The sequence below is a fragment of the Alligator sinensis genome, unplaced genomic scaffold, assembly GCF_000455745.1.
Source record: "Alligator sinensis unplaced genomic scaffold, ASM45574v1 scaffold354_1, whole genome shotgun sequence".
Lineage (NCBI taxonomy): Eukaryota > Metazoa > Chordata > Crocodylia > Alligatoridae > Alligator > Alligator sinensis.
The window spans coordinates 1,528,244-1,551,212 of record NW_005842200.1 but is presented as its reverse complement, the minus strand read 5'-3'; the positions used below and the strand labels follow the sequence as shown (position 1 = coordinate 1,551,212).

The window sequence follows — 22,969 nt, the reverse complement described above, 5'->3', positions numbered from 1 at the left end:
TATTATAAAGAAACAGAGCTTCTGGGCCTGCTATATTTAAAAAAAATAGTTACCTTGAGTGAATCTTCCTTCTCTGTAGCTCCACTGGCTGTCATATATATGATGAAGCTCTTAAATTTCTTCCAGTTTTCTGTTACATTGCTGGACAGCTTTAACTCCTCTGGAATTCTAAGAAGCTCCATGTGTTTTGTCTTTCTTCATACCCTACTCCTGGTACTATGTGTTATTCTCAAAAGACCAAGTTCATCTTATAGAATGATAAAGCTTGTTTTTTCCGAGAGCAGTACCTTGCCTAGTTTAGCTGTTCCCACCTGCATTCTCAGGGCAAATGTAACAACTTATACATACCACTCTTAAAGATATCCACACAGTAACTAAGACCAGCAGTATGGCAACAGAAAGCAATAGTTTAGATGGACTGAGGGGATGAGGAGCTATTGGCCTGTGAACAGACAGTTTATGATGGGTTATTAGGAGAATGAGGAAATTAAGCAATTCTTTACAACTGTAATAAATAACAGAGTTTCAGGCCTTCAGAGGGGTGACTGCTCTGCAGGCCATCATACCTGTCAGTTTGGTTGCACTGTTGCATTCCCCTTTTTTGGACATCCCAGGGAGGAAATTCAAATGAGAAGGAAAAAGAAAAGGGGGATACAGTAGGTAAACAAACTAAAGAAAGAGAGGGGAATAAAGGAAACAAATCTGTAGAGACAACAGAGAAAATGGGGAGACAGAAGGGGTGGGACACCTGAGAAACATGCAGGAGACTTGTGAAATGGAAACTCCAGCATGGAAATGATGGCTTTGCTAAGGAGAATATATCGGTTTGACAGAGAGAAGTGTCAGGAATTTGACTGAGAGTCATTTATGTAAATGAGACTCTACTTGTTGAAGATACAAATCATTTGAGTATGACATCTTTTTCATAAAACCTGCAGTTTTCCAAATTTATAGCAAGAAAAGATGGGCCAGAGCTCTTTCAGTTGACTTCCTCAAGTCTTTCTGTAGCTCCTTCTTTTACCTCTTTAACTACTCTGTTTCTTCTCTTCTTCTCCTTTCTCACCTCAGAGGAATTCTACACCCACGGAGCTGCTAGATAACTCTTCTACACAGAAATATAGAAACATAGTTAGGAGGCGTTACCTTGGAGTTCTCTTCCCATTGTCAGGGACAGCTCGTCTGCCATTTAAAACTGTTTTTTGATGGCTCTGTAGTATCCCTGGAAGCTGTAACCTAGGAACTACTGCTGTTACTGACAAGAATCTTAGCTGATCATTGCAGCTGTGCAAAGAGGGTTCAAATGAAAACCTAGATGTGAGCTCTTTACACTTAATGTGTACAGGTGTAAATGATCATAAGGGGCCAGGCAGTGTTATAGCAAGTCTTAAGGGCTGTAAAATGTTTCCTTTCTGAGGACTTCTACTTCCTTCACAGAACACTGAGTTTCAGCCTGGTGTTTGCCTGCAGTTTCTAGGAGCTGGAAGTCAGTAGGATATGCAACTAAGCATATTGGATACGAAGGTGGAAATTTGCAAACCACCAGAAGAAGTAAATCTATCATGTGTGGATCTGAGCCCAATTATTGCAGTTTGGCCAGGTGTCAATGGCAACAACAAAAGCCAGATTAAACCTGGCTTCCTACCCGAGTCCCACCTTTTCTAACACAACTAAAACAATGCTTTAAGTCACTGCCTAGAGCTATACTTCCATTTTGGCTCTGGAAATAAATATTACCTCCTGAGTCACTCTGACAAGTGATCCATTCCATTTCCAGATTCTCAGAGTCCTACAGTGTGCAAAAGCACAAGTCCTTTTTCTCTGGGGAAGAAGAACAAAATCAATATGATTCTATATATTAAAATTATACCTAAATATAATTATATGCAACTAAATGAATAAATCCAAGTGAGTGCATGAGGAGTATGGCCAAGCTCATGGCTCTAGGAGGAAGCTGAGTGGTTGCTCACATGTATAATATGGGCAGTTGCTTTAAATGTGAAAGTTTGATTCATCCAATTCCCAAACCTGATTTGAAAAATTGCCAGAAGATGAATGAGTGCATATACAGCCTAAATCAGTGCTATGTAACACAGAAAACTAGTTCTCCTATTACCTACTCAATAGCTCATATATTATTACATCACAGTATTACTGGAGAAAAAGGAGGACTTTATGTTAGTCTTGTTTTCCAATAAAAGCCATGCCAAGAAAGAAAAGAAAGCAAATCCATGTCCATGTTCCTACAGATCACTGTAAAGCAATTTTTTTGAATGAGTTATTGAATCCCATAAGAAGTCTTCTACTTAAAAACTTGGTAATCTTTTTTTTAAGTTTTCCTTATCCCAAGAGATATTAGAGACACAGCTACATGTAGCAACTGGAAACATAAATGCTGCATTATTTGTACTGTTTCTTTTGTTGGAAGAGAAGGCTGTGTTAATTAGCGCACACTGACTATTCATGGAATTTGGTCTTCATCTCCGATTCCTTTTGCACTCTGTTTTTTTCCGTGCTATCAGACATTCCTTAAACACAAAAGTAACAAGCTCTTTTCTCACATTCATGCTACATGCTTGGAAGCAAAGTTAATCATATGTTAGTAATTAACCTGTAACCTTCAACACCTAGCAGTTTGGATAAATAGTGCTGTAGCTTTAAACTCAGGAAGTTAAATCAGCATAGTGGAGGACAGCAGCATAAGGTCCAGCCCCTGAAAGCAGCTTCAGATACCTCGCCCAGAATCATTGCAGAGTGACAGGCAGCACTGATGGGTCTCTGCTGAGAGTTTCATCAACATGACAAAGCACATGGCCCTCTCTTTCCTCTTTGTTCTTGGTCTGGCAAGCTTATCTTCTGCAAATCGAAAACTTTTAGTGTTTTTGATTGATGGTTTTCGCTTTGACTACATCGATGATAATGAACTGAAGTCTCTGCTTGGCTTTAAAGAGATTGTGAACAAGGGGGTGAAAGTGGATTACCTGACCCCTGACTTTCCTAGTCTGTCTTATCCAAATTATTACACACTGATGACTGGTGAGTACTTTACTTCTATTTGTTGTGATGCTTTTAAAACTTGTCAGCTTGTTATGCTGAAGATAAGCTTGGGTCATTGGTTTTTGCCATGCAGAGGGATGAAAATACTGAAAATGAAGCTTTCAGCTATGCTATTGTCCCGAGTTAGGCTTAAAAGTATTACCGAATCGACTCTGAATTTCTATTAGAACAAGCTACATACATGTCAGTTCTCTCCATTCCAAAGTGTAATTTGGACCCATGCTGTTTAAAAACAGCGTTGCAGAACAGTTTGCAAAAAGTTTGCTTTTCACTAGCTCACCAGCTGTACAGTTGCTGTTACTATTAGCTGTAGGTAGGGGCTTCCTCTTCTCTTTCAATTTTTTCTTTTTTATATTTTCTCTGAGGTATGATACATACAGGACCTGAATCAAACACTTTTTATGCTTGTCTGGAAATCTGTAATGCTTGAACTTTATTTTAACTACGTGCTTTTTTCAGCACAGTTGGAAAATAAGAATATATGAGAAACACATGAAAGATAAACATACAAAATGTACCCAGAGACTCAACTTAGGCGGTTACTAAATCCTAACATAAACCGAGGATGACTAAAGTAGGTCTTGTTTCTAGAAAGCAGATGTGTTTTTAGAAAGGTCTTTGTTAAATTACTCCTTGAACCAAGCTGATGCCCTGTGTTTGCAGTTAGATCACAAGATTTGATAGGACTTTCTTAACTTGATCTGAAATTTCTATATTAGTGAATATGAAAAATCCAAGGTAATGATTCTTCTTTTTTGCATGTGCCCATTACGCTGCTCCGTTTTCTGATTGTCAAAGGAAGGCTTTAACAAAATAGGTGGAATGCATGTGATTTTACAAAGGCCTATTCACTTTATTTCCACCATCTCTTTAAAGGTTTATTTCTCTTTAACTTAACATGATGATTGATCTTTATACAGTAGTCAATACAATAGGAAAGTTACTTCTGGAAAATAAAGTCTGCTAAAACAATCAGAAATGAAGAATTATTGTGTCCAGGGTGTTGACTCTCTCAGATATGATTTTTCCCCTCAGTTTCTCACCAGACATTCCAACTAACTAGAGGCAGGGGGAAAAAATCTGTTCTTTTCTGGATATGGTGTCCATAGAACAATACAAAGCCTTCAGTTCATATATTACTTGTTGGGAAGCAAATAGATGCCATTGTAAGTCACAAAACTGACATCAGTTGTGCCTAGCTTGTTTTGAAACTCCTTAACCCTTTCCTTCCTACCTTGGGAGAGAACTCCCTTTTCGGTGCTCATCCTGGCTTAGAAACAGCACAGATTACTATATTTATTTGTCAGTTCAAGTGGAAGGCAATGAAAAATTTTTCTGGAAGGTAAATTCCATTACTGAATATTAAGGCATAACTACACCATGAACATTTAATCGTTCTTTAGATATATAAATTATATCTTTCATCTGTAATTTCAGCAAACCAAGTTAGCACTCACATCTGCAAAATCTGCGTTTGCCTGAAGTTACTAACTGCCTCCAGGTAGTTCCACTCCAAATGGGCACCTAGGGCCTCTGCTGAAGCCTACCTCCTACCTGCAACACTATGTCCTGCCCTTTGTGCAGCCCAGTTTCCGACTTCAACGTCAGGCTGTGAGCAGGGCCCACATGCAAAGTGCTACTTAGTCCCACATATACAACCTAGCTACTAATTACCAGGCAGTATACCAGCTGTAATCTGTTATGCCACGTTGCACTCTACATGTTGCCCAGTTAATATTGGTGTGTTGCAATCCTCCAGTTCACTTCATTTCAGTGTAAAATTATTAAGTTCAAACTAATAACAACAATGATTACAGTTGCCTAGTAACATACTGTAAGTGTGTGAATGACTTGTTCAGCTGTCAGAACACGACAGGAAAACAACATAATGTTCATAAGTGTGTGATAAAGGTTGTTAGTTTAAAGAGGGCCCCAGACAACTGCTTAAAGCAGTGAGATCTCTGATGTTCAGTCTGAGAAATTACTGTGACATGAAAATCTGCTGATGCCCCCTGCAATTGTTAAGAACCTACTGATATGAAATGCAACTCTTTAAAAACAACCTAAACAATCTTGTTCATGCCACATTTCTTGTATTTCATTATCTATCAACTTTCTCTTGTTAAGGAGAATTGCACAAAAAGAGGATGTGGCCTTCTTTTTAAAAGTTCAGCTGATACTGCCACTGATGCTGTTTGGTCAGTCTGATCCCAAGCCCCTGTTTGGGAAGTTACAGTTACTATGAAAATTTATTCTAACTTCACTGGAGACTCTGAGCTCAGGTGAGAAATAAGTAGAGGTGTGAATAAACAACTGCAGTAAAGGGAGAGGCCTTACTTTTCGTACAAAAACCCATAAAATGAATGAATGAAAACATGCAAAGAAAACGTCATACTGAAACAGAATGGTTTCTAAGTAAGTCATTTTCTGTTTTGTATAAAGTGGCGACAACTTTCTAACCTTTAGCATAAGAGCCAAACTGGAAAACTGCATTGTCTTGCAACTGGGAGGGGACTCAAGCCTGGGATTGCCAGGTGATGGATATCAGGAAAAGTTCATGTCCAAGAAGATGGTGTTTTGGAGGGTTTTTCTTGTAAAAGCTGGATAATTTTAATATTGAAGTAACTTACCACATACAGTAAAAGTTCTGTTAAGCGGCATCTTACAAACCGGCATGCTCCACTAACTGGCATGCCGGCTTTTAAGATAAAGTGAAACCAGAAGTGCCCACGGTGGTGGGCGGCAATGCAGTGGGAGGGGTGGTAATGCCGTGAGAAGGGTGGAGGGACACCCCAGACGTGGCCGGAGAAGCGGCGTCCGGGGCCACTCAGTTAACTGGCGTATTTTGTTATCCAGCATCCCCCATTCCCGGGGGGGATGCCGGATAACAGAGCTTTTATTGTATAACAATAAGATGGATAATGGGAGAATGCTTACTGGTAAGAGGTAAATCGTTGAGATGCTCCATATAATGGGTGCTTGTTGAGGGGGTTTCAGAGGTTGGTAACACGGAGACTGGGTAGTTATGGGTGACACATGATGCTCTAAGGGAAATTCAACTGTACTCTGCAATTTTGTTTGCAAGCTAGAGGAGTTAAGGTCACAAAATCATCTTGGATTTTTATCCTTCCTAAAGCCTATATTTATGCAGATTAATATTTTCTTTTCTCCGCCTTGTAGCTGCATAAATCCTTCTGTCCAAAATAAATGGAATATTTATGATTCCACAACATTACCCCCTACCTCTGCCAGTTATTACTTCATAGCAGTTATGCAATGTGCCTTGGAACAAGCTGCCCAAGCTGGTAGCTTTGGGGTCTAATCACCTAGGCTAGGGACAGACATTACACATAAACCAGTTTAAAACTGGTTTAAACCTGTATCAGAAACTGGTTTAAACCTGTAACAGAACAGATATTCAGTGCACATAAACCAGTTAAAAAATGGATGAAACTGGTCTGAGATAAATCTGGTTGAATGTAGTATCAGACTTAACTGATTTGGGTCAAACCATTTTATTCAATGCCTGTCCTAGACCCCTTCCTGGTTTAAGGTAAAGCAGAGTCTGCCAGCATTCTGGCACACTCTCTGGGCTGGGCAGGGCTGTCTGCTCCAGAGAACTGGGCTGGCCCCTCCCTTCTGCTCCCTGGCTACAGCTACGGCAGAGTTTGCAGGTACAGCAGGGCCTGCCTGGCTTCCTCCTGCTCCCCTCCTCCTCCTTCCCTGCTGAAGGCAGGGATTCCCCCTTCCCTCTGCATTACACAGACACCTCAGCATTAGCTAGCATACCACATGCTGGCTATGATCTGTGCTGTGGTAGACAGGACAAAGGCAGACAGCACAGTGTCAGCTTAGGGCTTTTGGGAGCTAATCAACAGGTAACACATAACGTCCCTCCATTCCCTCCTTGGAAAAAGTTGTTTAAGAAGAGCTTGAATTAATGAGAGAAACTTTTTTTTCTTAATGGGCTGATAAACACTGTGTTACAGGTGATTAACACTGTTATCAACTCCCTGCTGGGATGCTGAGGGGGGGACCCCCCCCGAATCGGAGTTGCATGCTAGGGCCTGGCCATGCCTTCCCTCAGCTTAGCACTATTGAAGGGAAGGGAGGGCTGCTTTAGCGCTCCCTGGCTTCTAGCCTGTGCCACTGCAGGCATATGCCCACATTTCTGGAATGAAAAGGGAATGTCTATCCACCTCCAAATCAGTTCAAGCTTTGCAGGTTAGTTTAACCTGCAAAGATTGAATCAATTCAGGCTCAGGCTTTTTGAATGTCTCTCTAGCCCAAAGGATCCAAAGGCTTATAGAAGATGCTGAGTATATAAGATGGCCTAAAGCAGTGGTTCTCAATGTTTTTAGACGCAAAGCACCCTTCATTAGACTCAAGGCCTCTCTCAGAAAATGCCAGCTCTTTGTTTTTATTTATTTTTGAGCAGCTTTTCTGTTGCAAAGAACTCGGATAGACCACAGCAGGTCAGAATGTTTTAAATACTATTGATTCCTATTGGAATTATCTGGGTTTATCTTGTGAATCAAGTTTGCACACCTAACAGTGCTAATATTGTGTAGCACCCTGTGGCACCCATGAAAGGATCTCAAGGCACCCCAGGGTACCATGGCACCCAGGTAAAGAATCACTGTTCCAAAAGGACCCCCATATCATAATGAACTCATGAACTCCCATTGAATTCACCAACAGCTTACTGCATGCAACACCTCATAGGGACCCTTAAAATTTAGGCCAGTCAAAATAATTGATGGACAGTATCATATCTTAGCTAGAAACTAAAACAGAATTGAATTTTTCAGGATTCCAACAACAAAAATAGTCATTTTTGTCACATCATTACTTAGAACAACTTGGCAAACCAAGCTGCTCTGAAATATGACTTTCCAGAAAATACATTTCTTTTAGCTTCCAGGGACAGGAGAGAGATCTCACTTATACAGATTTCAGCTGGTAGAAAATTGTTGGAGGAGGATGAGGTGATACAGTAGAGTTTATAGACATGTTGAAAGGTTTTGATCATAAATAATTGGTAGAAAGTGACAAAGTCCTGTGAAACTTGTAATATTTTGGACATGCTGGAATATAGTGATTAAATAGGGATTTTTTTTTTATTAGGACTCAGAACTGTAAAGTACTGAATTAAGTGAGAGTTTTCCCTACTTATCACTTAATAAGAGAATGATCCTGCCAGCCTCACAAAGTCACTATTATATTTGTTTCAGTGTGCAAATACAATGAGGCCATGATTTTTATAGGGTTGTAGCATGATTCCATAACACACCAATCTCTCAATTTGGTCTCACTTATGAAGACAAGACCAGAATGCACAATTTGGTGGCCTGTTGAATGGACAGCCATTAGTATTTTTCTATGTGCTGACTGAATGTCACAATTATAACTCACCTCTCCTGTTTAACAATGCAATATGGAATTTTTAAGCTAGTTAAGAGAAACTTTTTAGCCTGCTTTCCAGTTGCCCTTTGCTCTCCCATCCTTGTAGTCTTCCTTCATATAGTTCATGCATTCTCATGTGTTTGTCATGTACTGTCAAAGGTCTTCTGATTTATAGCAGTTTCTGTTTTTAAGCAGTCCCAGTGGCTAACAGAGAAAACCTCCTCTTTTGTGTTTCACAAAGAACAATATACAATACAAACTGGAATAAAAAGGCTGTGTGATTCCATCTTTGGGACTTCCTGTGAAACATAAATCATTAAAACTGTGTTTTCCTGATTTACAGCTGTAGCAGATATTAGTTATTAAAATAATGCAAGATATGTAAACGTAGCATATTCTACACAAACTCAGCTAAAAGAATGAGGGATGAAGATTAATTCACAATTAATGACAGGTACAGTTTTTAGACTAGCATATTGCCCATCAGATTTTTATGGTTTTTATTAGCCTGGATTATACTGAATGATGGCAAAATCCAAACTCCAAACAGGAAGCAGCCTTTATTATTTTAAACTTCAGGATGCTGAGACTGAAGATGAAGTTTTATATTCAGCTACTTTTTTTCTCCTCTAGTGAATCTAGAGCTAGGCCTACAAAATAAACTTAACACCCCCATCAACGATGATTGATGTCCAGTACACTGCAACCTGATCAGGCTGCCTCCTAAACCATGAACAATGTAGCAGCTGTCTCTGCCCAGTAAGAGACAGGATAATTAGCCTGAAGTATGCTAACTGCCCCTGCAACTAGGGCCACATCCACACAGACATGTATGTTTGGTTCCCTGGGGCACACCTTGAGCTGCTGTTACTTGTCCTTGGGGAATGCCCATACCATGCATGCTTTGGCACGCAGCAAGTTACCCCAGGGGGCAGTAGGGGAGGCTGGGGCCAGCACTGTGCTAGCCCCAGCAGTCTTACTGGGGGTCGTGGGGGCCTCCCAGGGCTGCAGCTGCAGGGATTCTGCCGGGCAGAGCCTGGCTAGCAGCTGCAGTGTGGCTTCGGGTGGCCAGGCTCCACTTGTCAGTAGTGCACACTGCCTGTGTGCGCACTGCTCCGGTGTTTTGTTTTGTTTTTTCCTAAATTTTAACAGTGGGGTTTTTTTACCCCTGGATATCCTGTGGAAACCCAATGGAAAAAAACCTAAAGCAGCACACACATGGGCAGTGTGCCCTTGCAGCATGGAGAACACCTCAGTGTGTGGTATGTGGCACTGCAGATGTATTTGCAGTGCCACATACCACTCAGCCACACTCATCTGGACACACCCTAGGATTGCTAATTAGTTCAACCAAAGCGTTGCACAGAGATGCTCGTGCTGCTTCCAGTTTAGATGGCAGCCTATCTGAAGTGTGGGGAGCTTCGATGTTCCACTCATGGGAATGGTAGGGTTAGAGGGCAGGCATAATAAGATGATGAGAGCAAGCAACACCGCTTCAACACCTTGCCCTGACTTGGATGACTTGCCTCCAAGGTGAGCCCTAGTTTATGCTATAGATTTCAGCTGGTAAAACTATTCTGGCTAAGGATGTGAAAAGTGTGATCCCCAATGAGCAGAAGTTCCTCATGTGAATGTATTAATTCTAGCAAAACTGGCCCATTACCAGTATATCTTGGTTTGCCTGCAGAAAGACAGAAAGATAGTTTTATTATAATAGCACAAAAAACCGTTTTGCCAGTATAGTTGTGAGCAGGCCAGGAGTTCTTAGCTGGTATGGTCCACTGGCATATGGTGATGATATGCCCTGCTACATTGCCAAATGTAGGGGGGTTATGTGAGCAACTGCTTCCAGGATTAGTAAACTTTTTTTTGTGTATGCTGGAGGCAGTAACTCTCTCTAAGCCTCAGAGACTATGTGTTTGTAGCCCATTGCCTGGACTAGTATAACTCCAGCTCCTTATTTCTATGTCCCCCAACATGTTAACCACTCTTTTTACTCCTGCTGACCTTTTCAATCAAGCTTTTGACACTTTCAGTAGTATCCCCTTCCCCTGTCCTCATGGGCAGATCCAGTATTTTGAAAAGGCGAATGCAGATGGTGTGGCACATTATCACATAAAGCACAAAACATTTTTCTCCAGTTAAAGGGAAACTAGATGCTTTACTAATATGCTGGGGATTAGCACTATATTATTCTGTTTAAGGTTAAAGCAAAAATAAATATAACTATTGTAATGTGAACATATTTGCTAGCTTATGCACAATGTTTAAAAAAAACGCAACAAACTAGGCAAAATTAATCAAAAGATATTGCATCATTCGTCTTGTCATCATTATAGTTAAATGTGCGTCTCATTCAGATTCAAAAAACAAAATCTAGCCTTCTTGAGTGTCTCGAGAGTGCCTCCAATACTGCACTGTCAATCATTTCTACACCCAAGTTTATATTACTATACTGAAGTTAAGTTTTTTCAGTTAGAGCTATAAACAGTCTGCAGAACTAAGTACAGACATTTGGGAGGTTAAATTGGGTTCAAAATGGCTGCCTGATTTACACTTAGCATGTCCTGGTGCCAACCTTGTGCTTATAGACGCACTCTCAGTGACCGGCAATCAGTTTAGACCTGTAATTGAACTTGTAATTCCATGCACAGAAACCAGTCTAAAAATTGCAGAACACAGTTTAAGATAAATATGGATCTATGTAGTATCAGATTCACTCGATTTAGGTCAAACCAGCGCATGGAACTTCTGTCCACTTGCCCCAGCCCCAGGGCTGCTCTTTTCACTCCCCACTTCCCCCACAGTGGTCTATTTTTTGTCCTTCCGGCCCCCTGCTCTCCCCCCCAGCCAACGTTTTCAATCCCCATCTCACCAGCCACTCCGGTTGTGGCCGATTTTATCAGCATTCGCCACTACCAGAGCCAAGCAAGTAAGTCCCAGTGGGGAGAGGGGTGGGAGGGATGGGGATGTAGGTTTGCTGGAAGGGGGGCCGTCACCCCACCTGCAGGTCATGCCTGTACCCCCAGCCTCACCTGTGGGTCATGCCTCTCCTTCTACCCCTCGTGGTCTCACCTGCTCCCCCTACCTCTCATGGGTCACGCCTGCCCCCCCCCCCCCCCCCAGTCACATCTGCCTTCCTATCCCAACCACAGGTTGCATTTCCCCCACCATCCCTCAGCAGACCCCGAATCCCCTCCAGCCTGCTGGACCCCATCCCCCTGGCTGGCCTTCCCCATCCTGACTTCCTGATATTGGGCAGCCATTGTGAATCAATCTAACCTCCCCCTAATACCTCTAGATGTCTGTACTTAGCCCAGGACTGTGAAAGAGAAGAGAGCCATTACCCAGGAATGGCTAACAGACGGCAAAAATGCAGAAGAAAGGATAGTTTGAATAGTGGAACATCAAAAGTATCAGTACCCTCCTGTAAAAGTAAATGTTAAAACAAAGTTATAATTACATTGTTCAAAGAACTAGTAATGCTAGTGATGTTTTCCCTGACCTCACGGTCATGGAGACTAACTGGTACTTACGAGAGGATGCTGGCTATTATTTTGCTCATATAATGAATTTAGCACATGCCTCATTTCTGCTCCATGGCCAAAAAATCTGGCCTGCAACTTGATGTTAGAGAGAGTTTCAATTTCAATCTAGTCCCAGATGAAATTCTTGTAAATAGAAGACCCAGATAAATGTTTTATATTTTAAAGAAACACATAAAGTTATCAATGAAGATATTTTTTAACCATAGTACCCTTGTGCTGTCTGCGACAGTGTATGAACTTCATACTTGCTAGGGACGTGTTCTGTCCTCTGCACTACCCTTTTAAATCTCTTGGAAGACTCAATCCCAGGTGTCAGGGAATGTGGTGGGATCCTGGGTACACAGGTCTGGAACTGGGAACCTTCGACATGTAGCTTGAAGATAGTGAAAGCAAAATCAACATTCACTAAAAAGAAAATAATCTCCATGAACGGTCTTTGTCAAAGTTCAGAGAAATACAAACCATGAACAAAAAGCATAATTATTAATAAGTACATTGAATTTTGCATTTGGATTGTACATTGGACTTCTCTTTTAATAATCAAGCTTGTTTTTAACAACTGAGGTAAAGGAATGTTTGCTTACAATGTGTCTGTTACTAACTAACACGAAGCAATTACTGGACACTAAATCTGTCTATGTATTTATATACCCAGATATAAAAAGTAGACAACCATAATTTATGAGTGGAAAACATTTTGAGATTCATATCCTCTCTAATCATAAGCACAGCAGCTCTGCATTTTTTGTGGAGACAAGCATTGGATTAGTTTAAAAAATGTATCCCTTCATACAACAGCCAAAAAGCATGGATTTATCAGTGTAAGTGGTCAAATGGATCTGCCTAAGGAATGTAGTTAGGAGCTCTCTTTTTCTTTTTAACACAAGGTTTCCACTAGTGTTGCTGATCAGTGCTAGGCCACTGATAATGCTCTTCTAGCTCAGCTTGATTTTTGGAGGATCATAACAGAACTGTAATACCTTTGCCAACAAGCTCCCATGGGACAACAAAATATCTGTTCACATCCTGCAGGTGCCAGGTTTTTGTTTCTTTTTAATTTTTTGGCTGTGCGCCTGTGGCAGGCCAGTAAGGGGCACTCCTGCATTGAGCCACCCACCTCACTGCACCCAACCACCTTCCAGGCTCTGAGTGCCTCCCTGGGGGCGCCTCACGTCTGGTCGACCCACTTCCTGGAGCACACCCACTAGCCTGGGGGTTCCACTGCCACCACCCAGGGCTGGGCTTGATTCTGACTCTGTGCACCCTGGGAAACACAGGCCTAGTAGCCCTCGAGGGTACTTGATTCACTTCAAGAACTTGGGATGCTTCCCTCAGTCAGAAGCACAAGTAGTGGTCTTCCTTAGTCAGCCGAACCAAGGGGACCCCAAGGCATAATCTAAACCCACTCCCAATAAGTCTCCCATACTAGGTACAAAGGAGAATTTTATTGGTTACAAGGGGTAGGGTTGGAATAGGGTACAGGGTACAGCAATATCAGAGAAATCCCACAGAGCAAACTCCCATGGCTGGGTAGCCTTTGATCACACATCTGAGTTACTGCAAGCTATATATCTAGTTAGATCTCAGGTAGCTTACTCACAAGTATCATCCAGAGGCAGGTGGAGATTCCCTCTGGAGGCAGGCAGTTCCTTGATCATGAATTTTGAGAGAGAGAGCAAGTTTCAGATGGTTCAGCTCTTCTCCCTCTGAGTTTTCCTCATGGCTGCTGCCCCTTCCTCCTGGGCAGTCCTTCACTTATATAGCCCTTGTGACCTTATTTACCTGGTCCAATGGAGGCCAGCACCTGTTGGCTGTCAGCCAACCAATTTGAAATACATCACTAGTTGCTGGGCAGACTGGCAGTTCCTAGTTCCCCAGGAAGTCCAAGCCCATCCCCCAGGTATGTGATGCCAGGCACCTAGGCAGAGGGAGCAGGTTTCCCCGCTCCCTCAGGAATGTATCCATCTCAGGTTACCTAAAGCGATAGGGTAAGGTGTGTACCCCCTGCAGGGCCCATCCTAACCAAATTGTCACAGAGCAGAGTTTTTGGGGAGAAACAGAGGTGGCCTTCTGCCACAGTGCCCATATATAGCAAGATACATCTTTCGGGTACAGCAGCCTCTCAATGAGCTTCCATAAGAATACTCTACTGGTTGGTTCTTCTGGGCTTCACTAGGCTCAGTAGCATGTAGTGGGACAGCAAATGCAGCATATGGTAAACCTGACAGGCAGAACAGGGGCCCTTCAGGAAAGACCAATCACCACAACATTTTCACAGCCAACTTGACATTTTTAAGGCAGCAACACCACAGCAATTTCTTCAGACCAGTGCAGTGAATAGGATGGCTATGATTTTATCTGCTTACATGTTCCCCTCCCTAATGAATGGCAGGATGTTGCAGCATAGAGGCAAGATGTTGCCCAACAAAATTCGAATTCACTGAAGAGGGAAGTTGGAAGAAAGGACTGCAGAATCTTCCTGAGCCCATTTAACACACTGCTCTTGAACATATTTTTCTTTTTGGCTTAGTGGAACTGTGGTGATTCCTTGCTTTATACATGAGTATGAAAACCCTATTACAGTTGGTGCTACACAAGACCATAATACTAATACAGCATAGTGATAGGTTATTCTATGCAGTGCATATCCATTGGCTCATTTATTTAGAACTATACAGTGATGACCCTTCCATGTAGAAAATCATGGGGTTATGGGCAATATATAAGGAACTATTTAAAAACAATGGTATTTCCTATTCTAACAGATACTAGGCAAAAATCCAGAAGGTGTAGAGAAGAGCTAGGCCCATGTCTTGGATCACTGATTCAAATATCCCCAGACCAAGCAAGGTGAGGTGATATTCAGAGTCAGTGGGTCAGGGTTGAGTTGTTTTTTTTTTCTTTTTCTGTTCTAGAGAGAAGCTTGAGATCCAATGATTTCTTTAATTGAAAGCCAACAAGCAAATGTTTACTTTGCATCTGAACTGTGAGATGGCCATGAGTAAGTCCCTGATTCCCATTTGAACATCGTGTACTGCATGTCAAATCAGACCAGAAGCGTGGATGTCCAGATCCAGACTTCACCCACTGAGGGATTCATAGACATTAGGGCTTGAAGGGACCTTGGAAAATCATGGAGTCCAGCCCCCTGCCCCAGGGGCAGGAAGTCAGCTGGGATTATAGGATCCCAGCAACATAAATATCCAAATGTCTCTTGAAGGCGTTCAAGGTAGGCGCTTGCACCACTTCTGGCGGTAGTCTATTCCAAACCTTGGGGACTCAGACAGTAAAGAAATTCTTCCTTATGTCCAGCCTGAAACTGTCATGGAGGAGTTTGTGACCCTTATAAACTTAAAGATGGCCATCAGATCACCCCTGAGCCTGCGCTTTTCCAGGCTGAAGAGTCCCATGACTCTCAGCCTCTCATCGTAAGGTCTGTTTTCCTGACCTGTGATCATGTGCGTGGCTCTCCTCTGGACTCTCTCAAGCTTCTCCACATCCTTTTTGAATTGTGGAGCCCAAAACTGGACGCAGTACTCCAGCTGCAGCCTCACTAAGGCCAAGTACAATGGGAGAATGACATCCCGGGAGTTGCTTGAGAAGCATCTATGGATGCAAGCCAGCGTTTTGCTCACTTTACTAGCTGCAGCATCACACTGAAGGCTCATGTTCATCTTGTGGTCAATCATGACCCCCAAGTCCCTTTCGTCTGTAGTGCTAAGCAGCGTAGCAGTGCTGAGCCTATAAGCATGCTGCAGGTTTTTCCTCCCAAGGTGGAGAACCTTGCATTGTTCGGTGTTAAACACCATCAGGTTCTCACCCGCTCATTTCCTGAGTCTGTCAAGATCAGCCTGGATCGCCCTCCTGTCCTCAAGTGTGGATGCTTTCCCCCAAAGTTTGGTGTCATTGGTGAACTTGGTCAGTCCGCTTCTGACACCAACGTCTACAACATTAATGAAGATGTTAAATAGTATAGGCCCTAGGACAGAGCCTTGAGGGACCCCACTAATCACAGGGTACCACAACGATTGACTTCCATTAACTACCACCCTCTGGGTCCTACCATGGAGCTAATTCCCCAGCCAGTGGATCGTGGTGATGCCGAGGCCGCAGTTGGCCAGTTTTGCCGAGAGGTGATCATGGGATACCAGACTGAAGGCTTTTTTACAGTCAACATATGATGGCAAGGTTCAGGTGGGATCAGCTTCAAGTTGTATATTTTTTCACACAAATCTAAGAATCTAAATAGTGCTACTGTATTTATCTAGTTCTTTGCAGCTAGAAATAATGGGAGAAACGGGGCTCTCTAGCCACAGTTGGGAGAGGCACCCAGATCGAATGCATTAGGGCAGTGAACACAGAGTTCCAACACCTGCACTCAGTTCCCAGGCTGCTCCCTAACCTTAGGCAAGTCACTCTTCCCTCTATGTTTCTCTTCCAGCCTTTGTTAGTCTTGTCTCCTTGGATTATAACTGAATTCCTCTCTTTCATTATCCAGTTTAGAGAGCTAGATCTCATTCTCTTTCATTATGTGTTATTACTGTGCCATGCACAACAAGACCTGATTTTTCACTTGAGGCTTTTTGGCACTACTGCATTGCAGATGATAAACAGTAATAAAAGAATTCCAGCAGCTCCATTTTGGCTGCATCAACAAGTAGAAATATGACAGGAAAATCAAAAAAGTGTGCAGGCATGTTCAGGATTGGCTGTACTGAGCTTTTAAAAGCTCAAAAAATGTTTTTCAATTTGACTGAGAAGTAAAAAGCAGCCAGTTCTTCATCTGCATCAGTTCATGCACTTCCTAAACTGAGGGCATTTATCTCAGGACAAGCCATTAGTGCAAGGGCATTTATCTCAGGACAAGCCATTAGTGCTAGGCTTAACTTCTGTAGGTCAGAGAAACCAAGGAACAAAACTAGAAAATAAATAAATAAATAAATAACAACATAGGAATTTCTTTTTGATCAGTTTACTAAATCATAGCAAGGAGAAAAAATCTACTATGTGCAGCCAATAAGGCTCCTTTTTAAACAAATTTTCCCCTTTGGTAGGAGGAAAGTCCAAAGTGGAATCTTGCCACTATTGAAGTCAATGCAAGTTTTGCAAATTACTTCAGTGGGGCCAGGATTTCATCCCTGGTTCTTAAGATGATTTAGATCAAACTGCTATACGTCCAGAATACATTTCTCTGTAGTCCACTCTGGAATTCAGAAAATCCCTCAGGAGGTCTGCCATGATGGCAAAGATCTCTGAAAAATCCTACATTAAGTGTTAGCAGCTGTTTAGACAGAGCTTTCATTTTTTCCTGGACTCCAAACACAGTGGGATATATGACCTACATTATGCTATGATTGCACTATTCCTAGGCCTCTTCTTGCGCCATCCACATAGCAAGGGACTCAGAAGAGAACCACACCAGCTACAAAGAATCCTACCCTCATGCAAATTTAAATTTGCATAAGGCACAAACAGTAGTTTGATTGCGTCAGTACCTTACTTTGAGTGATATCCAACGTCCAGCTTTGACAATTGTTTTTCTGCTCTCTCGTATGGAGAACCCCACATATCAATCTTCTCCTCCTCCTTTTGTGTGTGTATGCATACACACATGAACATAAAATACATAGTCATATAAGGTTACTGCACAGATGTATTACATTGTCTCCAGTATGTTGATTACCAGGGATCCTGGTTTTCTCTGTTTAAAAAAAAATTTTTTTTTAAAAATCACAAATTCTGTGATTAAAAATCTCAAAATCTGATTAAAAATCCAAAATCCTTGTTTTTGCACAATTGAAATAAAATGCCACTTATAGATATAAAATATAATATATAGGTATCAGTTGAAAACAATGTTTTATTGATATATTTATAATTTTAAAGCAGTTTGGAAGTCTACCAGTACCTCAATTATTATAATAAAATACATTTTAAATACCTATATATTTTGGTATTTGATTTTGTTTTCTTTATCATGGAAAAAAATTAGAGCTTCCCCTGCTCCCTCCTCGTCTTCTCTGGGCTGTCCGCAGCCCTGTCTCTGCACCCCAAAATACTGCGCCCTCAACTGCCACCAGGGTCTGCGCCCCCAAAATGCCGTGCCAACGCCGCCCCGCCACTGCGTTGTGGCACTGAGCAGCCCTGATACACCATTACCCCTCACTCCCAAGCCACAGCCCTCCCAAGCCCTGCCAGTACCCCTCACTTCCAAGCCACAGCCCACCCATCCCCATCCCTCTGACACATCACCTATGGACACACTGCCCCCCCTCATAGACTTACATAAAGGGCATTGCAGAAGCTGTTCTTCACCACACTACCTAGCTGCCATGTACATGTGTGTGCATGCACATGCACATGGTGCCCCCTGCATCCCACCCCACCATTCCCAAGCAGCCCCTTGCAGGCTAGGACTCTACCAGCCTGCACAGGGAAACCCATGGTTTCCCAAGTTTTTCTCCTTTAAAGTAGAAAATCTGTGTTCTTCCGCAGCAAACAGAAAATCCAGATCTCTGCTGATTACTATGTACAGTTCCGTGTCTTATCTGCATCTCATCTGCCTTGTTCAGAGGGTCACTTACCTGCCAGAGACTGCAGATCGAACGAAGACCTGAGAGAGTGTCTAGACCAGGGGTGGGCAAAACGTGGCCTGCAGGCCTGATGCAGCCCGCCAGACCATTCTATGCAGCCCACGGGGCCCCTAAAAATTAATTTTCTAAATTTTTTATCTGCCCCTGGCTGCCTATCATGTGGCCCTCAATGGTTTGCCAAAACTCAGCAAGCAGCCCTCCGCTCAAAATAATTGCCCACCCCTAGTCTAGACAATGTTGAGGAGTTATTGCCAGCAAGAAGAGATGGCAGAAATTATATAAGCATCCCTGAATGAGAAGATGAACCAATTGTTTGTTAAATTAACCACTTTAATAGACATTGTTCGTCAGCTCCTAGCTGAGGCCAAAAGCACTTTGTTTTATCTGTGCTTGGTGAGAAATGTACCTTTCAGATGCAGGGGTGGAATGTTTCTCACCAACAGAGAAGTGGGGACGGGTGTTTAGGAGGGAATAGAATGGAAAGGTGCTGTAAAACATTTGACTGATTACATTTAAGCAATTTTGATTCTGGTATAGATTGTTTGTAAAGCACAGCACTCACCAAAAGTTTCCTCATATCCTGGTGTCACGGAACGGGGTCCCTAAGGATGGCCATGTTATCCCTAAGGCCCCTCAACCATGCCAGTTTGGCCTGATGGGCACCCTCTTTTCTCACCCACCATGTCTTGATGTAATTGTAATATAGGGAGGCTGCCTTCACATCCAGCTGGACACGGTTCTGATGGACTTCTCTGAACCCTGTGGATTCCCGGACCCCTCGTGGGTCCCATTTCAAAATAGATTTCTCAGAACACCCCAGCCTTATGGGCTATATGCGTGGCTCTAAACCACCACTTTACCATGCCCCAAGCCTCGCAGATGGCATTGTCGTTGTCCGGTTTGGCCTTGCTGTGATTTGGCCCCCTTGTCCTCTCTGGGCTCTTTGCAGCCCTGTCTCTGCACCCCAAAATGCCATACCCTCGCTTCCACCAGGGTCTGTGCGCCCCCAAAATGCTGCGCCCTCGCTGGCGCCGGTGTCCTCACACTGCAGTGGGCCCCCAATGAGGCCTCCTCCTTCTCCAAGTAGCCTCACCCAAACCACTGATGTTATAAACAGCAAACAAAACATAAGCCCCTGGGCTATAGCATAATACAAAAGGTCAGGGTGTGCTCTGACCCTTTAACAGAATCAGATTTTGTCCCTGGCACTAAGTGTCTAGTAGGCAAGGGTACCTGTGGAGCTCATGGAGCCCCCTTAGCCCTAGGTGCAGCATATCAGGCAGTTGCAGCATCACTGGGCACTTCCTCCCTGGAGGCTCTTTCCCCTCTGGCTGCTAGCAGGGAACTGCCTCCCTGGCCTCAGCCCTGGGGTTTATATATATGCCAGGCCCTGCCCCTTCTGGTCAGCTGACCACTGGCAGGTGCAGGCCAACTATCACACTCTGGCCGCCCTGGTAACCAGCAGCTGGGGCTGCCAACTGCCTGCCCGGGCCCTCCCCACAGCAGTTCCAGCCCTCAAAAGGAGCAGGACACCCCAGTGCCCTAGCTATGATGGACTACTGAAATATTGCCACTTACGGCTTTCACCGGATTGGGCACTTAAATGGCTGTGCCTGTGTTGTCATGTCAGAGGCAGGACACTCCAGTCCAACAGTTATGAATCTCACATGATACTTGGGTGTTGAGCTGCCTTGGAGTTCCCTGCAGCCATGTCTTTTAAAGAGAAGCTTCAAGATTAAAAAAAAATCTTGAAATTAAAAATAAACCAGAAGCTCTGAGGAGGTAAAATTACTTGTATAATTAATTAAGTCGATGCATGGCAGTAAAGGGAATTAAAAAAAAAATCCTTCTGAAGGTCAAATGTACACAAGTTAAATGTAGTTCTCCACTCACAATGATGTCTCTTAAAGAAAAAAGCATTATCAGGCTATTTTAGTTATACTCGCTACACTTATTCTCACAATAATCAGAGCCTGTTATCTGGGGCCTTGCAATATCTGTGACTCACAGGCTAATGATGAAAATGTCTCACACATACATCAGTAGTTTCTTTTTAAGATGTGTAAATCATGAACTTTTGGTGCAACTTAATCTTTAACATTTCCTTTTTAAAATCCCAGCTGGGGTCTAAATATGAAAATATTTCATCCCCTGGTGATGCAAGGAAATTAAAGACACCTGTCAACAAATATGCCAACCCAGATTCTTTTGCTGCAAACAGGATCTACAGGGAACTTGTCTGCTTGGCCAGAAAACCTCTAGTTCCTCGCTTCCCCCCATTTGCAAATGTGACAAGCACTTGGCAAATACAGGAGGGCATCATTCCACTACCCGCTGGGTCTCTCTGCTACAGTTCCTGTAGAGCTGCATAGGTTGATGGTGTTCGGTATGCTCCTTTTACCTGGTTATGGTAATATATTAGGCATAAGCAGAGCATTTGCAAGATACAACAAGGAAAATGTAAACTCAGCTAGTATATCTACACTTTAAATATGGGCAATATAAACCTCATGGAAGGAGAGAGCTAACAGACAAACATCATATCAGTTTCTAGCCAGGAACCAAAAACTATTCATACTCTAGAAATAGCTTCCAGCTAACTACATGACAAGCAATACTCTTCAGATCCCTCCTAAAACTCACTTCTTCAAAGTCAAAGTCCTGGTGCCAGACTTTTATTTTTAAATGCCTCCAATATGGCTAATAGGGTGACTGAAATGACCAGCCAAGCACAAACCCATTGAAATTGATATCAGTTTAGTATGACATTGTACATTAGACTGAAATCAGACAAGCAGCTTATTGGGAGGCAGCTGCCTTCAGGAGGCAGGTGCTATTACTGCACTTTTCTCCAATATGGCTGTCTTAGACAAAGGGCCAACCCAGGATGGGCATGGGCAGACAAAAACCTTAACCTATGTAACATACCAGTGGAGTTTTATCTCTGATTCTTTCATAGGTAATTCTCTAACAGTTGCCACAGTTTAAGGCTTTCATTATGTGTCAACTTGTTTAGACTTGTTTAAAAAATAGTAGATCACACTGGTATAAACATATCATCTATCCAGGCTTTGAGAATCCTTGAAAAGCATGGCTCCCACTATCCCTTTCATAGTGCTGTCTGCTCAGTTCATATGTCTTCACTGTTATCTGTCATAATATATCTCTCTCTATAGATTACAAGATCTTTTAAGCCAAGCAGGGATCTTGCCTTCATTTAATTTGGTATATAAACATTTCTCCTTCTGGTTTTGCCAACTGTGTGTATGTTGAGTGGTACTTTCCTACCAGAGTAGTTCAAGTATAAGCTGTAGAGCTGCTTGTCTGGCAAGGTAGAATCAAGCCCAAGACTGGAGAGTACCAGACTCTTGCCTTGCTTCTGGCTGTCACTAATATTTCTTTGCCTTTTTTACTTGTCAAATTTTAGACCTTGCTGCTAATATAATTAGTGTAATATTTAGAACATTATGGATTGTTTAGAGTGAATGTAACATAATAGCTGCTCCACCTCAGACTAAACAAAGGGAGAATATAATTTACCCCAACTGTACTCTGTTTGCTTGACTTTTATATTTTTCTGTTTTATACATTTTTTAACGCTCTGCTGTTTACAAACTGCTTCCCTGGCTCCTCTTATATTCTCTGCTTTTCATTCTGTGGGTACCTTAAATAGTCGCAGACTTGGCAGATGTCTTGTGTTCAGAAGAAACCAAACTTTAGCCAAACATCTGGCATCTGCAGCCACAGTAGTTTGTTTGTTTGGCCTCTGTGGTGCAGTATATGGATTATGTATATGGAGACAGAGAGGATCTATAAGAAGTAACAAGGTCTACTGTGGGGCTGGAAAACAGAAGCTGCCTGAATTCCAATCCTGGCTCTGCAGCTGACTTATCTTTTTGGCCTTGAGTGAGTTCTGAGTATTAATATAGAAGAAAAATCTAAGCACCTGCCTTTCTCTTGTAGGTCGCCATTGTGAAGTTCATCAAATGATTGGAAACTACATGTGGGATCCAAAAACAAGCACCTCTTTTGATATTGGTGTGAATAAAGACAGCCTATTACCCCTGTGGTGGAATGGATCGGAGCCTTTGTGGGTCACCATGATGAAAGCAAAGAAGAAAGTGTCTATGTATTACTGGCCTGGTTGGTATCTCTAAATGCAGCTCCTCAAAAATCACTGCCCGTTTAATGTTACATCTTTAAATCTTTGGGCAGACACCCTCCCTTCCCCCCGCCGAAGGATAGCTCTAGCATAATACTGCAGTTATGAAATATAAACAGCAGTACGGTACTTGTGTATCCTTAAGCCATCTACATTTAATAATTCTATTTCTCATTTTCCCAGGTTGGTTACAGCTTGCATAAAAT

General features: G+C 42.6%; 1 protein-coding gene across 1 annotated transcript in view; it reads left to right on the top strand.

Moving 5' to 3' along the window:
• Window positions 1-2,715: 2,715 nt before the first annotated feature.
• Window positions 2,716-22,969, top strand: part of ENPP6 (ectonucleotide pyrophosphatase/phosphodiesterase 6) — a 67,695-nt gene continuing 47,441 nt past the window's right edge. The window contains exons 1-2 of the mRNA XM_006026603.3: window positions 2,716-3,033; window positions 22,565-22,744. Coding sequence (XP_006026665.1) covers window positions 2,796-3,033; window positions 22,565-22,744 — 418 coding nt within the window. The 5' untranslated portion in view covers window positions 2,716-2,795. The remainder of the gene's footprint in view (window positions 3,034-22,564; window positions 22,745-22,969) is intronic.